This window comes from Cynocephalus volans, chromosome 2, assembly GCF_027409185.1.
Source record: "Cynocephalus volans isolate mCynVol1 chromosome 2, mCynVol1.pri, whole genome shotgun sequence".
Lineage (NCBI taxonomy): Eukaryota > Metazoa > Chordata > Mammalia > Dermoptera > Cynocephalidae > Cynocephalus > Cynocephalus volans.
The window spans coordinates 160,315,936-160,330,895 of NC_084461.1; the positions used below are offsets into that span (position 1 = coordinate 160,315,936).

At 53.8% G+C, this 14,960-nt stretch overlaps 1 protein-coding gene across 1 annotated transcript in view; it reads right to left on the bottom strand.

Annotated features, from left to right (window-relative positions):
- Nucleotides 1-309: 309 nt before the first annotated feature.
- Nucleotides 310-14,960, bottom strand: part of FLT4 (fms related receptor tyrosine kinase 4) — a 30,534-nt gene continuing 15,883 nt past the window's right edge. Inside the window, exons 16-30 of the mRNA XM_063087692.1 lie at nt 14,841-14,947; nt 14,243-14,378; nt 13,663-13,767; nt 13,205-13,318; nt 12,873-12,961; nt 12,583-12,733; nt 11,977-12,071; nt 11,438-11,560; nt 10,426-10,537; nt 9,284-9,383; nt 8,806-8,911; nt 7,663-7,811; nt 6,082-6,202; nt 4,831-4,916; nt 310-526 (exon numbers count right to left, since the gene is read on the bottom strand). Coding sequence (XP_062943762.1) covers nt 310-526; nt 4,831-4,916; nt 6,082-6,202; nt 7,663-7,811; nt 8,806-8,911; nt 9,284-9,383; nt 10,426-10,537; nt 11,438-11,560; nt 11,977-12,071; nt 12,583-12,733; nt 12,873-12,961; nt 13,205-13,318; nt 13,663-13,767; nt 14,243-14,378; nt 14,841-14,947 — 1,811 coding nt within the window. The remainder of the gene's footprint in view (nt 527-4,830; nt 4,917-6,081; nt 6,203-7,662; nt 7,812-8,805; nt 8,912-9,283; nt 9,384-10,425; nt 10,538-11,437; nt 11,561-11,976; nt 12,072-12,582; nt 12,734-12,872; nt 12,962-13,204; nt 13,319-13,662; nt 13,768-14,242; nt 14,379-14,840; nt 14,948-14,960) is intronic.

Here is a 14,960-nt window from a genome sequence, read left to right on the forward strand (position 1 = left end):
TCTCCACAGGAGTGCCTAGCCCAGGGGCCAGCACCTGTGATGCTGAGCCAAATGGCATCTGAATCTGAGGGGGAGAAGGGGCCAGGGTGGCTGAAGGGTGGCTTGGACAGACATGATGACAGACTTCAGAGGAGCCCTTGAGCTTGGAGTTTTGCTCTTCCTAGCTAGGGAGGCTATAGAGGAGGAAGAGGAAATTCCTATTGGGTCAGAGCTAAACAAGATGAGTTTCCAACCTGGGCCTCCAGCCCTCGGCTTGCCCACCCAATATGCCCCCCGCCTCCGCCACCCCACAACTGTTGGAGCCCAGGGTCAGTAAGGGCAGGGGCCTTCGAAGCTACTGTCTGTGATGAAGGGCACACAAGCAGTCGGGGAGCAGCGGCTTTCCTCGCATGGCTGCGACAGATCCCCATACTCGCTGTTATAAAACACCTGGCCTCCTTGTGCTCCCTGGTCAGGCCGCTGTTGCCTCCCGTGGGGATCTGGGTGTGCCCTGGTCGCATCCACATTCCGGCCAGGTCCTTTATAGCTGCCAAGACAGGGAAGGTGGTGTAAGTAAGAAAAGGAGAGAGAGGGAACTGGACCCAGGTCAGGGCCTGATTGGGATCACCAAAGACATAACTGGAGCACTAAGCAAGCTCAAAGACTATGGGAAGCACACACAGATTGGACTTTAATAGCAAACCAGACCAATATGATCTGGCAAACACTCACCGGAAACTTCTGTGTCCCAAGCCTGGACAGGAGACCACAGAAAATGCCGACTCCACCCCCTAAACCTGCTTCCCTCCCCGCCTCGCCCATCTTGGTAAATGGCACCAGTGCTCACTCAGTCACTCAAGCCACGCACCTGGTGTGGTCCTTGTTTCTTCCCTTTTTCTCATCCCTCACATCTAATCCATCCAGAAGTTCTGTCCATTCTACCTTCAAAATGCACCCATGCCCATCTCTCCACCCCCTGTCCCTACTTTAGAGCAAGCTGCCATCGCTGCGGCTCTGCGATATCCTCCTGGCAGAGCTCTCTGCTTCCACTCTTGCCTCCCTGTGGTCCAATCTTCAGAGAGATTCTTTAAGATAGATGTGTCCTTCTCCTCCCAACAGAACCTCAATGGCTTCCCATTGCTCTTAGAATGAAATCCAAGCTTCTCACCATGGCCCAGGAGGCCTTGCAGTTCCAGCCCCTGCCTGCCTCTCTGACCTCCGCATCCTGCTCCTATTCTTAGCTCTCATTTTGAGTTTTTTGAAAATGATCATTGACTGTCGTTTTGCTTTGCATGGTGTTATTGAAAAGCCTGATGTCAATCTCTTTTTTTTCCTCTGTAAATGACTTGGTCTTTTTGTCTGAAGTCCCAGAATGTTTATCTATTTTTTTTTTTTTTTGGTGGCTGGCCAGCATGGGGATCCGAACCCTTGACTTTGGTGTTATAATCCCATGCTCTAACCAACTGAGCTAACTGGCCAGACCCCAGAATGTTTATCTTTAAAGTCAAATAATTCTACTAGGTTATGGCTCAGAGTTTACAATTCTGGGCCAATTTCCCCAAGTACCCTTCAATATATAGACTCAGGTCTTCTTTTATTTATTTAAGAAAGTGATCTTGAGTTATAAAGTAAAAATATTAGTTTTATTCCACTGTTTGCATTTCCTTACTCAGGAAGTCCACTTTTACATGTACTGTATCTTTTCTACTTATCTTCTCTGTCACTTTTAGATCTTGTTTACCTCTTCATTTATTTCAGTTTTATTTTCTTGACTCTATTCATGTCTGTCCTCTATGTTATCCCCTGTAAGTTTGGTCATATATATTGTCCCTTGGTTCTCTGGTTCTCATTTTTGAGAGAATTTATCTTTTACTTCACTTTCTTTCTTGAGTTTAATCAACTCTCTTTTTACATCTTCACATCATTTGCCTATTTCTATTCTAAAATTTTGAATTTCTGATTAATGCTGCAAATGCTTGTTTCACTATTGTAAGGACAGTTAGCATAACTTACTCTATTTTGACACCCTTACCACTTGCTATGTCTTTTGTGTGAACCCTGCCCACAAAAGTTATCCAAAACTAGCAGTAAGATAGTTAAAACAATAGGTAGAAACAGCTGGTCTGGTTACTTGCCTCACAAGACCACCAAAGAGAGTAATCACTGTCATAAGACATTTGGAGTTTGTGAGGTTAGCTTGTTTCTTACCTAGTAGTTGCTTCTTGGTTTTTCCCACTGCTTTGTGTGAACTGTCTATATAAACTTGGGCTTGACCAGGAAGTGGGATGGAAAAACCTTGCATACACCTCTGGGTCGCTGCCCACCAGATCCATCATTGTGTATGTCAGTTATCCTAATAAAATTCTTTGCTTTACCACATGGAATTGCCTATTTTGATTTTGGTCTCAAGATACCTTCTCAGTTTGGTGGGCATTTTGCCTTTAGTCCATCTTCAGACAATTATATATTTAACTCATGTTGGAGTGTTGTGTTGCAGTTTTCCTCTGTTTCATTTTTTAAAAAATTTCTACTGAAAAGTTTTAATTCTAGTTTTCTGTTTTATTCTTATAATAACTTAGTATGGATAGTGCTTATTTTTTCTGTTCATGTTTATTTATGTTGGAATTTCCTACGCCAGAGATAGCAGGTTATCCTGTGGAAGGGGCTAGGTTTCTTCATCCAGAAGTGCTGTATCAGACCCACATCTCTGGTAGAACCTTGAATTCCTTTGAGGCATCCTTCTTTCCTTCTCATCATAGTGCCACCAGGGGCCAAATGGTCACCCACCCAGGGAGTGCTGGGCCCTCTCATGGCTGCTGCCTTGCGGCACAAGCCCAGAATTTCCAGATCTCCTTTCTCCTGTAGACTTGGATGAAATGCCATGCTGCAGGACATGGGATCTGGCATCCTTAGTGGCCACTGAAAGGCCCAGTGATGAAATCTGGAAGTGAGGAAAAGTGATACCTCATGGGTGAGTGCTGACCAAGGGTTAACAGGAGACAGGAAAGACCTAGGCAGGTAAATTCCCCCTTTCTTCTCCCCATAGACCCCACCAAGGCACATTCTGTCCTTGTACCTGTTCAGAGAATGTTCAAATGCCAAGTGAGTGCACCTGCCCAGTGATCTGCTGCATCTCTTCATGGCGCATCATGACGTGATTCCAAGACAAACAGTGCCCTCTGCTGCCACTAGGGTAAGGTGCAGTTTCCGTAATGAATGCATTCCTTGTGTGTGTCTGTCTTCTGAACTCTGGATACTCTCTGCTTCCAGAGGACTGTTATCTTCTGGAACTTTCACCACCAAGTGTCTGGGGTGCAGCGCTCCCTTCCTGCTCCCTGCCCTTTCAGGAGCAGCGGCCTCCCACAACGGCTGCGCCTGGTGCCTCAGACTCGTGCCAGGAGCTCTGCTCTCCTCCATTCTCTCCCAGTGGGGCCACCATCCAAAGGACCTTGTCACACACTCCTCTCACAGGACAGTCCCCATCTGACTCTCCTTCAGCTGTAGCTCAGGCTGGCTCTGTCGGTCCATCAGGGCTGACTCATGTCCATCAGGACTCTCTCCTGGTTATGTCACAGGCATGGGCTGAGTGGCCTTATCTGATCTCTTTCAGGAACTGTGTTGTTTTTAGGAAGACGTGTGGAGATTTGAATTTAAATGATGATCACCCTCTGGCTTACCCTTTGACTTAATTACTTGTTTTGAATGACAAAGTGCTGTTTGGTAAAGAAACATTAGCCAAAAACTATTTCTGTAAATGCGACTATCATAAGTTTTCCAAAACCAGGTTTCTAACACATGTCAGCTGATAGAATTAATAATTAAAAAAAGACAAAGATGCACAATTCAGATGCAGTAATTATTCCTGAGCATGACCCACAACTGTCCGTTAGTAGTGCTGTAAACGTGACCTTTGCAGGCTGGTGGAAAAAAAATAACCAAGTGGTTGGTTAAGTTATAGTTCGTAAATATACCTAAAAGAAGGATTAAAAATGACATCAATTATACTAATGTTATACAAACACATACTTGCAGTTTAGGGTAAAATATTCAGTGATAATATCATATATTGATTCAAAAACAGCATAGGAAGAAGTGAAGGATTTGCTCTGGTGACTGGTGTCAGACAACCCAAAAAGGGGTTCTTGACAAAAACACTGACACCAAAGGTGTAAATGAATGATCTGGATAAAATGGTCTGAAGAAAGTGGGAAAGACCAATGTTTTATAAAATATTGTAGGTCCTGTCATTTAAACAGGTATGGGTAAGTAGACTAAAGAAGTGAATATTTTAAGTAGACATTTAACTCTTTTATCTATATTACTAAAAGTTTAAATATTCATGTTGGCCAAAATTTTTCTCCTGGCTATCTGGTCGGGCACATGGAGATCACTTTCTATCCAGGTCACCCTCTGTACAGGCATACATGACTATTTCTCTGTTATCAAAATATGACACCAGTCAGTTCAGGTAACCTGGCTTCTGTGGCCATTAGGCTAAATGCTGGGGGTTCAGGGATGGGGGAGGGGTGTGTATGTGCACTGAGCATGGTGGATCACACACGGTTTCACAAAGATGCAGCGTCTGTCAAATGGAAGAGAGATGTCGGGACCAGTACTCAGTTGCTGCTGGGTCAGGATGGTGATGGGGGCAGGGGACTGGGTGGCCAAAGACTTTGAGTCTCAGAGCAGCTTGCCTTGAACACACAAAATGGTAATAGGAAACCATGAAAGGCTTGAGGTGGGAGTAACAAGGCACCTCTGGGCCCCAGCCTCCCTCAGTGGGCCCCTGCTGAAGCCCCCAAGGAGAGCAATGCTCACCCTTGCAGGGGAGGAGGCTCCAGAAGCCCTTACCTGACCCTGCCTTCTTGTCTATGCGTGCTCTCTATCTGCTCAAACTCCTCCGAGGCCAGCACCATCCCACTGTCTGTCTGGTTATCCTGTGTGGAGAGAACAAGCCATGGCTGTGGGCCACACCTGAGGCCCCCTGCAGGCAGCCACTCCCCTCCTCCCCCAACCAGGATGGGCCGGCATGAATCTGCGCCGCTGCTGAGCTAACATCCATCCCGTGGAACTGAACCAGACACAGGGCATTGTTCCATCACCAGAGTGTGCAGGTGGGGGTCACATGTCCCTATCACAGGAGAATCTGAGGTCTGGGGGGCCGTGCCTGGTGCTCCAGGTGCAGGTAGGGCATAGGCACCAGGAGAAGTGGACAGAGCATTCAAAGAGATCTGGCAGCTCATAGTCTAAAAAGATGATCATCATGGAGCCACATCCTGCGGTGAGCAGGGCTTTGTTACCCTTCAGCTGTGGTGTGGCGTAGTTTCCATTTCAAATCACACGGGACGGGGACTGCACTCTTTTCAGAGCTTGGGACCCCCAAGGTCTTCATCTGGCCCTGGAGACATGGGCCAGGGTCTGTGTGGTCTGGCTGAGGGCTCCCCTGCCGCCGCTGCTGCCTGGGCTCCCCGGGCCCAGGACCACTGCCCCCCCATCTGGACCAGGGCTGGGACTGCAAGGCCTGGGCTTGACGCCTGGCTGTGTGCCACCAGAACTCAGGTCTAGGGGCTCAGTGTTCTCAAAGCTCCAGCCTCTTAGAGCTGTTTGTGTTCGACTATGCTTGACATGCCTCTGAGGACACAGGTGTCACCACCTGAGTGGACACCTGTGGTTTCTCTGTGCCCCATATCCCATCTTCCTCTTCTAGTGACACCATCCCCAAGTCTCAGGCCATGTGGCTTGGAGGTGCTGACCACCACCAAAGACGGGGCCTGTGACTCAGGAGGATCCAACACAGTCCACCCGGAGGAGGAGCTGTCTTTCCATTGGGATTTCTGTGCTGCTGGGGAGGGAGGCCCTGTGTGACAGTGATGAGGACACAGGGGAAAGAGAGCAGCTGAGAAGTGGTGACATCACATGGAGGCCCAGACACAAACATGCCTGAGGCTCTGGACCTGACATTTTCAAGGGACAATCTTTTCTGTTTAAAAACATCTAAGTTGGTTTCTGCCACTTGCCCCAAGAGTTCCTGAGACCTGTCTCCCCCTGAGGTTACTTTTGCCCTGATCTGAGGCGCACAGCATCCCCCCTGCCTTCACCTACCACGGAGGCTTTGTAGGTCGTCGGGGTCATGGGGAATTCCTCAAATGTCTTCATCCTGGAGGAACCCAGGGTCTGAGTCCCTCTTGCCAGGCACCCGGGAAAGGACACACAGTTGTAATATCTGTGGGGAGAAGACAGAAACTGCTGAAGAAACGCATCCCAGCAACCCTCCTGAAAGCTCTCTCCACCTCTCCTTCCACCCTCTTTCCTCCCCGGAAGGTCCCCAAGCCTGGGGCATGAGTATGGATGGGGCCTGGGTCCAGGCTCCTCCCTGGGCCCCGCCTCAGATGTCCAGCATGCAGACCCAGCCAAGCAGCCCTAGGCATGTCCCTCCCCCACCTGAGCTGTTCCCATCTCCTATACAAGAGGGATAAAACCTCCCAGGTCCACTGCTGGACCCAGTCCAGGTGTGCCATGAAACTGGTGAGTGTAGGGTGCAGCTTTCTCCCCAGGATGAGCCACCCTATGCAAGGCAGGCAGTACTGGTGCTGCAAGCCACTGACTGGCCCACCTGTGGTGCGCACGTGTTATGTGTGTGTATGCGTGTGTGAGTCTGGCGGCCAGGGGGTAGTGGAAGGAGCCTGGCAAGAACCAGCTTACTGTTCTTATCCCCCAGGCCTGGCCCTGCCCTATGCTGGGGCAGATGGGGCAGGACTCTCAAAGCCTGTATGTATCTCAGCAATGCTGGTGGAAATGTGGACAGTACAACCTCCCTGGGGTGCAAACTGCCATGGATAAGAGACCTCTGATCCAGAATTTTGGGGACTTAGGCTAAGTTCTAACTCCTGAATATGAGTTAGTCAGTGGCCTCCCCTGCTCCCAGGGTCCCTGCCAGTGGCCCCTGGAACTTACCCCCAGACTAGTAAATGATTAGACCCTGGGAGGATTCTTGGCCCAAACCCAGCCCACTGCACTTTCTCTTCCTTTAAGAAAATGTGCTCAAGATAGATGCTCCATCAAAACTGCAGTGAGGGACTCCTGGGCGCCAGGAGTGCAGAGAAGAGGAGGACACCGGCAAGCAAAGAAAAGGACTGAGAAGGCACAGAGAAAAGCACAGCCACCAGACCACATGCCTTGGAGGGGCCCCCATGGCTGACCAGGCCCACCAGGGCATCACCAACCCCAGCGCTGCCATTTAAAATCACTCTGCTCTGGGGGCCGGCCCGTGGCTCACTTGGGAGAGTGTGGTGCTGATAACACCAAGGCCATGGGTTCAGATCCCTATATAGGGATGGCCGGTTAGCTCACTTGGGAGAGCGTGGTGCTGACAACACCAGGTCTCCAATACTGTGCTTGTCCTTATCACCACAAACGACCACTTCCATTATGTCATTCAGAGATCTAAAAACCTGTTAATCTGCCCAATTAAATTTAAAGTGGCATACTGAGCCTGCCAGACAAATGGCATCCCTTTAGAAAGAAAAAATAATAATAAAATAAAATAAAATCACTCTGCTCTTTCAGTTAGTGTACAACAGCCTCTCAAGTCACTGTACCTTGCTTTTCCTGTATGATTCGTGAGGATAAAATATACCCAGTCCAAACGGACCCCCCATTCTTGTACCCAGGAGGGCGGCTGACCTGGCAGCCAGGCTGTGGCGCTGCAAGCTTGGTGGGCTGCCCTCGGCGTTGGTCTCGGCAACGTGCAGCGCCGTGGTGGACGCCTGCAAAAAGCTGCCCTCATCTGAGCTCTGAGAGCTACATGGGGCCATGCAGTCCTCTTCCTCCTCCTGGCAGGAATGAAGGAGGTGCCAGGGTCAGAGACTACACTGTGTTTTCTCCCTCTGCCCCATCCCTGCTCTCAGGACTGCTCGGGTGCCTGAGTCCTGAAATGGGATCATACAAGCAAGCGAGCAAGTGCTCTGAGGATTAAATGAGTTTGTGACCGGCACACTTCAGCTCTTGGGGCAGGAGAGGTGTCAAAGTGGTTGACCGTTTGCCATGCCAGCCTTGCTGTAATCTCCCAACAGCCCTCCCAGATGCTCCATTTACAGATGAGGCAGGTGGGGTGGGCGAGTGCCCTCACTCCAGGCCCCTGGCTGCTCCTGCATCCTCGGAACCAGTGTGAGCATTTCCCACCTTCTTCTTGAGGCAGAATCAGACCCAAAGCTCCTGTCCCAGCCCCTAAGGCTCAGGCAGCAGGCCGCTCCCCCATCACTCCTCTGGGTCCCTGAGCATGATGTGACTGCCCTGAGCTAAGTCCTGAACTGGCTCTGTTCCCCACCCCCCGGCAGCATGGGGAGGGAGAGATGCCAGGACACACAAGCCAATGCCCGTGTGCTTGGTGGGTGCAAGGGGCAGAGGGGGCATGAGGTGAAGGAATGCATCACTGCTATGCTGGGAGATGGAGCTGCCTTGCAGGCCCAGTGAGGATAAACCTGGGCTCCCCATGGTCAGGGACAGACTCAGACCATCATCATGGAGGCTGGAGCAGGCAACAATGGATGTATACTCAATAGAAAGATGCCTGTGTGTCCACCTCAAGTGGCCAGGGTGTGGAGACAGGGATGTGGGCAGTGGGCACGGGAGGGCAGGCCTAGGAGCATGCACAACCCTTGCCTAGTAGCTGAGAAGTGGGCAGCGGGCACGGGAGGGCAGGCCTAGGAGCATGCACAACCCTTGCCTAGTAGCTGAGAAGTGGGCAGAGCTTAGAGGGGCAGCCAGGGCAGGGACCCAGGGCAGGGGCCAGATGGTGCAGCAGGACAGGGCAGAGAGAGAGCTCACCTGCTGGTCCCTTCCCTGGAGCAGGTCCCCCAAGATCTCCACCAGCTCCGAGAATGCAGGCCTCGCTTTGGGGTCTCCAGACCAGCAGCTCAGCATGATACGGCGTCTGTGGCATAAAGCAGGCTGCTGGACTATGGCCTGGACTGTGCCCCTCCTCCACCAGCCCTTCCCCTACCCTTCTCCAGCTGCCTCTCACTTTCCCTGAACAGCATGACTCTGGCTCCTGTGGGTGTTCTCAGTGCCCAGGCCAGCTCTGCTCTTGCCCATCATAGTTATGGTTATATGATCATCTGTGTGTGTACCCAGGAGGGCAGAGGCCAGGCCTATTCTATGGGCTCTGGCCTCCCTGGGGTCAGCACACAGCAGGAGTGGAGTGTGCCCCTGCTTGTGCCTACATGCCCCATTCCTGTGGTAACATGCCCCTCTCCATGTGTCACCTCCTGCCCCCAGCACCTGCATGGCCAGCATGGAGACTCACATGGCAGGAGTGGCCAGTTCTGGGGCCCTCATCCGGGTGCCGTCCTTCAGCCGCTGGCAGAACTCTTCGTTGATCTGCACTCCAGGGTACGGGGAGGCCCCTGACAGTGGGAATGTCAGGGGTGGGTGGGGAGCAGACCACTCGCAGCTCAGATCGGCCCCCAAAATCACCCATCCTGTACCCTCCCCCAGCTCTTCCTCCCCTGCTGCCGTCCATCAGGGGGCCTGGGCAAGTTGCTGGCCTGCTCCAGCTCTAATTCTTCAACTGTTGAAAGCGGATGATACCACTTGTTTGCTAGGGGTGCCATGAGCCGCAATGAATTTAAGATACATTAGCGAAAACATAGTTCCTGAGATCACCAGAGGCGGGGGGAGCTGTGTAGAGCATTTCAACAGAGCCTCTCCTACCTCTCACTGCGCCTCCTGACATCCCGCCCTGCCTGTATCCTGACCACCTCCAACACACAGGGAAGGCTGTGTGGCTGCCGCCTCACCTGGAACTGCTGTCCTCCCAGGCCCACCTGCCTCAGCCCCAACCTTCACACAGCTGGGGCCCTTTCTGGGCACCTGTATGGCACACAGCAGCCCCGTGCTTCCTATTCTCTTCCTGCACTTTTATTTTCAGTAATAGCATTGATCATCATTGCCATTTGATGATATTTGAACTTTTTCATTTGTCCATGGTCTCTCCCCACCCTAGCGTGGGGACTTCATCGTGTTCAAAGTAGGACTTGCATAAGTAGGTGTGTTCGATGCATGAGGCCCACGTCTCCTCCAGGCCTCTCCCCAGCCCCATGAAAGCAGAAGCATCCTCAGTGGCAGGTGAGGGAGGGGCTCAGCTACAGAGGGGAAGACCTGGGGGGACGCAGGTGGCCTCTTCCTCCGGGACTTGTGGTGAGCTGAGGGCTGCCGCCCTCCAGAGGTGGTGCCAACATTGCCGACATTGGAGGCAAAGTCCTCCCCAAGACTGGGCCATGCCCAGGAGAGGTGTGGGACTCCTGATGGCCCACAGTCACCTGCCTCAGAATGACTTAGGGCACACCTCTGGGCCACCAAGCCCCTTGCACTGGAGGGGCTGGCAGTGCGACCTGGAGCCTGGTAATTCCTCCGCGCCCCCCAGCCAGGCACCCGCCCTGCACTCACCCAGAGAGAAGATCTCCCAGAGCAGCACCCCAAAGGACCACACGTCACTCTGTGTGGTGTACACCTTGTCAAAGATGCTCTCAGGGGCCATCCACTTCAGGGGCAGCCGGGCCTGGGGGAGGCGGAGGGAAGAATCCCATAGAGGGAGAGAAGAGAGGGCTGAGGCCAGACACCAGCGGGTCCTTTCTGCCTAGACAGAAGGCTTCTTCCTGCTGCCATTCTCCTGGGTCTGTGGGGGCCCCTTTCTTCCCCTGAGCTCTCTTGGGGAGTGCTTGCGTGCCCTCCTCCAGCTCCAGACCCTGGGCCCAGCCTCCTGAGGAAACATGTCCCTGCACATGCTCACCATCTCCCTGGACACACACGCTCCATCCACCCACTTTGTCCCACACTAGAAGCTAGGCCATCCCTGAGAACCCCTCCCCTTGCCCATCGTCTGTCTCTCTCCCTCTCGTGGCCTCTCCCTGGGAGCCCTATCCCACCATACCCCAGATCCACCCTGCTTGATTCCCTCCCTCCAGCCCTCTTCTCTCCTCTCCCCGGGGCAAACCCCTCATCAGCTTTGGATGCTCATTTGGGCACCACGAATGCCTGAACACAGATGTACTTTTCTGTGATGTCTCCTACATCAGGCCGGCCCATTTCCATGACAGACACCATGTGGATGCCTCTATACACCCAGGCCCCCTCAGGGCAGGTGTCGGGTGTCAGTGTCCACCAAAAGGACCAAGGCACTGGGCAAAACACAAGCTCCAGTTGGAGCGCTCCTTGTCAACTTCTGTCTCTAAACTCCCTTGTCCCAGGTTGCCTCAGTGGGTGGAGTTAGTAAGGCCCTCAGACCTTGGTGGGGTCTAGGGGGCAGTGAGTCCCCTGGCAGCTGGTGGCCTGGCATGCCAAGAAGTCCATGTCACCCTGTGCCAGCACCCCTCCCCCCACTCCTGGACAGGAGGTCGGTCCATGGCCCCCCACAACTATCTGGCCCCCATCTCCCCTCCTCTCAATAGCCTGCACTCACACTGCCTTTGCGGACATAGTCAGGGTCTTTGTAGATGTCTCGGGCAAGGCCAAAGTCACAGATCTTTACCACGTCACTTTCTGACAGCAAGATATTCCGGGCAGCCAGGTCTCTGTGGATGCACTGGGGGTGCAGGGAGGTGGGGGGGGTCGTCAGTGTAGACCTCTGGGGTGACACCCATGCCTGGAGTTCCAGGGTGCCCCAGGCAGTGGGGCCCTGCCTGAGCCCTGCTCTTTCAAGGGAAAGATTTCTGTGTGCCTCAGGACTCATCACAAAGAGTTCATGGAATTGTGGGAAAAGCAGAGAAAGTTTTAGAATCAGACAGACTCTGATTCCACATCCAGTTCTGCCAGTGATGAGCCAAGACACATTGGGAAGTCATTTCCATGCTTTGGGCTCAGTTTCTTCCTCTGCAGAATGGGACAGATGCTAACTGACCACAAGGCCATTGTGGGTTGAAATTAGGACTGGGCACACCTTAGTACACTGGTGGGTTTATGCCCATCTCCCTCTGAAGGGACTGCCAAGGGTGAGCTCACCTTGCGGGAGGCCAGGAACTCCATCCCTCGGGCCACCTGGAAGCTGTAGCAGACAAGATCTTCCATGGTCAGTGGGCTCAGCCACAGGTCCTCGGCTGCACAAAGGATTGAGGTGAGCTTAGCAGAAGGCTCCTCCCTGACTTCCATCTTCCACCCAGCCCCCAAAGGGAGTTTTGTTTCACCAACCTTGACTGCATCCCTCCTGGCCAGGGCCCTGAGGCCCCTGGCACTAGCTAACAAGCATGTCAGCCCTCTCCTGCCCCTCAGCCTCCACTCTCTCTGGGACACCACTTACTACTCCCAGAACAGTAAATACCATTGCACCTCCTACTTGGCCCTGGACTGCTCCCCCACCCTGTCTGCAAGGCAAATTCCTATTTATTCTGTGATGCCCAGGATTTAACCTGTGCTGCTCATCCTTGATGCCTGAAACACCTCTGTGAAACCTGCCCCTGAGGTGTCTTTCCTTCCTAAGGCAGAGCCATTACATTCTTTCCCATGGAATCCCCTCCACCAACGGTCCCAGGCTGGCTTATCCTAGGGTGCCTGATCATGAGCTATCACTGTGCCAGCCAGACACTGGGCAAGGGGAAGCCAGTCTCTTACCTTCTTGGACTGGAGACGCCCGCCTCGCCCCACCCTTGCCCATCAGGAGCCATGTGAGGAGGGCTCTGTCGTTGCTCCCTGGCCTTCTTCGATCAGCCTTGGCTCCCTCCACCATGGCGCAGAAGCGCCTTCGCTGTTCCAGAGACTTCTCCTGCAGATGCACAAAGCGGGTCTGAGGGAGGCCTGGTCACCCACTGCAGAGGAGCCTCCGACTCCTGCCCTCCACCCACCTTGGTGCTCCGTCGGTTCACCAGCAGACCTCCGAGCCCCTGGCTGGGGTGCCCACTTACCGCATAGGGGCTGAAGGTCTCCCGCTTGGCGCGCAAGAAGTTGGAGAGATTTCCGTACTTGCAGAATTCCACAATCACCATGAGGGGGCCTGGGGCAGGGCAGGGCAGGAGCGAGGCACTTAGTGACCAAGGGCGCGCTGGAGGGCCAGGTCTGCAGCAATGCCCCTGCCTGGCACCTGCCACTGCCCCCATCCCTCCTGCGCCCTGCCCCGCACCCAGTCTCCGCACCGCCCTGATCCCATCCATTCCAAGTCTGGTAGGCTCCTCCCACCTGAAACACCAGTGCAACCCCCAAGGCTTGGCCCTTTCCCCATGGTGCCCCAGCTCGGTACCGTTGGGCTTGGTGCATGCCCCCAGAAGGTTGACCACGTTGAGGTGGTTACCGATGTGGATTAGGATCTTGAGCTCTGACATCAGGGCGCGGTGCTCACTGGCTGTGGCGCCCTCTGGAAGGGATACAGGGACCTCACATGATGTCCGACCTGCCCTGGACACTGCCCGAATCCCTGCCTGTCTCTCCTCCTCCGTCACTGGTTTCACTAAGGCACAGTCAGCGGTCTTGTGGGTCAGGGGTCAGGGGATGGAGGGTCCCCTGCTCATTCCGCTGGCCCCACTGAGGCAGAAGGTTCAAATGAGAGCCTGGCTCTGGCTCCCACAACCTCCCTGAAGAACCCTGGGGGAGACTCTGGCTCTAAGCCTGTTTCTTTTCCTGTACCGCAGCCCCACCGTCCCACCCAGAGCTGCTGCTCCTCACCAGCTCAGCTGCCCCTTCCACCCACTGAGCCCCCACCTTTCAGCATTTTCACAGCCACAGTGTCACAGCTGCTGCCCTTGTTGATGCCAAAAGCTGACGCTTCCACCACCTTCCCAAAGGCTCCGTGGCCGAGGACTCTTCCTGTGGAGGCAGAGAGCCCGTTCCAAGTGAGCTGTATGGGGGTTAGGGTGGAGATGGGTGGGCAGCAGGGGTGACCTGTCCTAAGGCCCAGGAAGCCAGTCTTCGGAGCAAGAGGAACAAGGGGAGCCTCTCTGCCAAACAGGAAGAGCATGCGGAGCAGGAGCGGGAAGAGGGAAAGGAGCAGCAACAGGAAGACATCGCATCCTCTCCTGGCAGGTGTGATAGGCCCACCCTGCTCAGAGCAGCAGAAAGTGACACTGGGGGCCTGGGAACTGGTAGCCCTGGCCACAGTTCTGGGGACACCCGCCCACCCAGATGGACAGGTCAGGCCAGGTGGGAGCCAGGCAGGCCTGCCTGGCATAAGTTCTGAGACTGGAGGGATTGCTGGCACTCCATTCTGCCCAACTCTGCAGCAGCTGAAGCTGCTTCTGCTAGGCAGGGGTGGTGGGTGGGGCAGGCTGGGTGCTGGCCTCACCGAGCTGCAGCCGTTCCCGGGGGAACTCCCACTGGCTGGCGTCATAGGACAGGTATTCACACTGCTCCTCCAGAGGCACCTCCCCGGGGTCCATGATGATGGACAGGTAGCCCGTCTTGATGTCTGCGTGGGCCGGCTGGGGATGGGGGTGGGGACAGCTCATTGATGTGGCCAATCACTGTGGCTTGGCAAAACTTTGTCCACATGGGCCGGCCCATGGCTCACTTGGTGCTGATAACATCAAGTCAAGGGTTCGGATCCCTATATAGGGATGGCCGGTTAGCTCACTTGGGAGAGTGTGGTGCTGACAACACCGAGTCAAGGGTTAAGATCCTTTAAAGAAACTTTCTTCACGACAGATGGCATTTTCCTTGGGGTTCTCAGTCAAGGAGGGGAGAGACTAATAGACAACCTCTGCTCGCATTATAACCCAGCCTAGAGGGATGGGCAAGTTTCCCAGAAGGGAAGGCTGCCAGGTGAACCAGGATGGGGATCTTACTCTTTATTTTAAGGCCAGGGTGGGAACAAGGTGGGGGAGGACGCAAGAGAGACCCCATTAGGAGCTGAGGATTGGCTCAGCAGGGGGAGGAGCCCTCACCCTTCTCATGTTACAGAAGATGAGGAGGAGGAGGACCCAGAAGAAGACTGCGATGACCCCGGTGCCGATGAGGATGGCGATCTCCATGCTGCCTTTATTCTCTGAGCCTGAGTGGGCAGA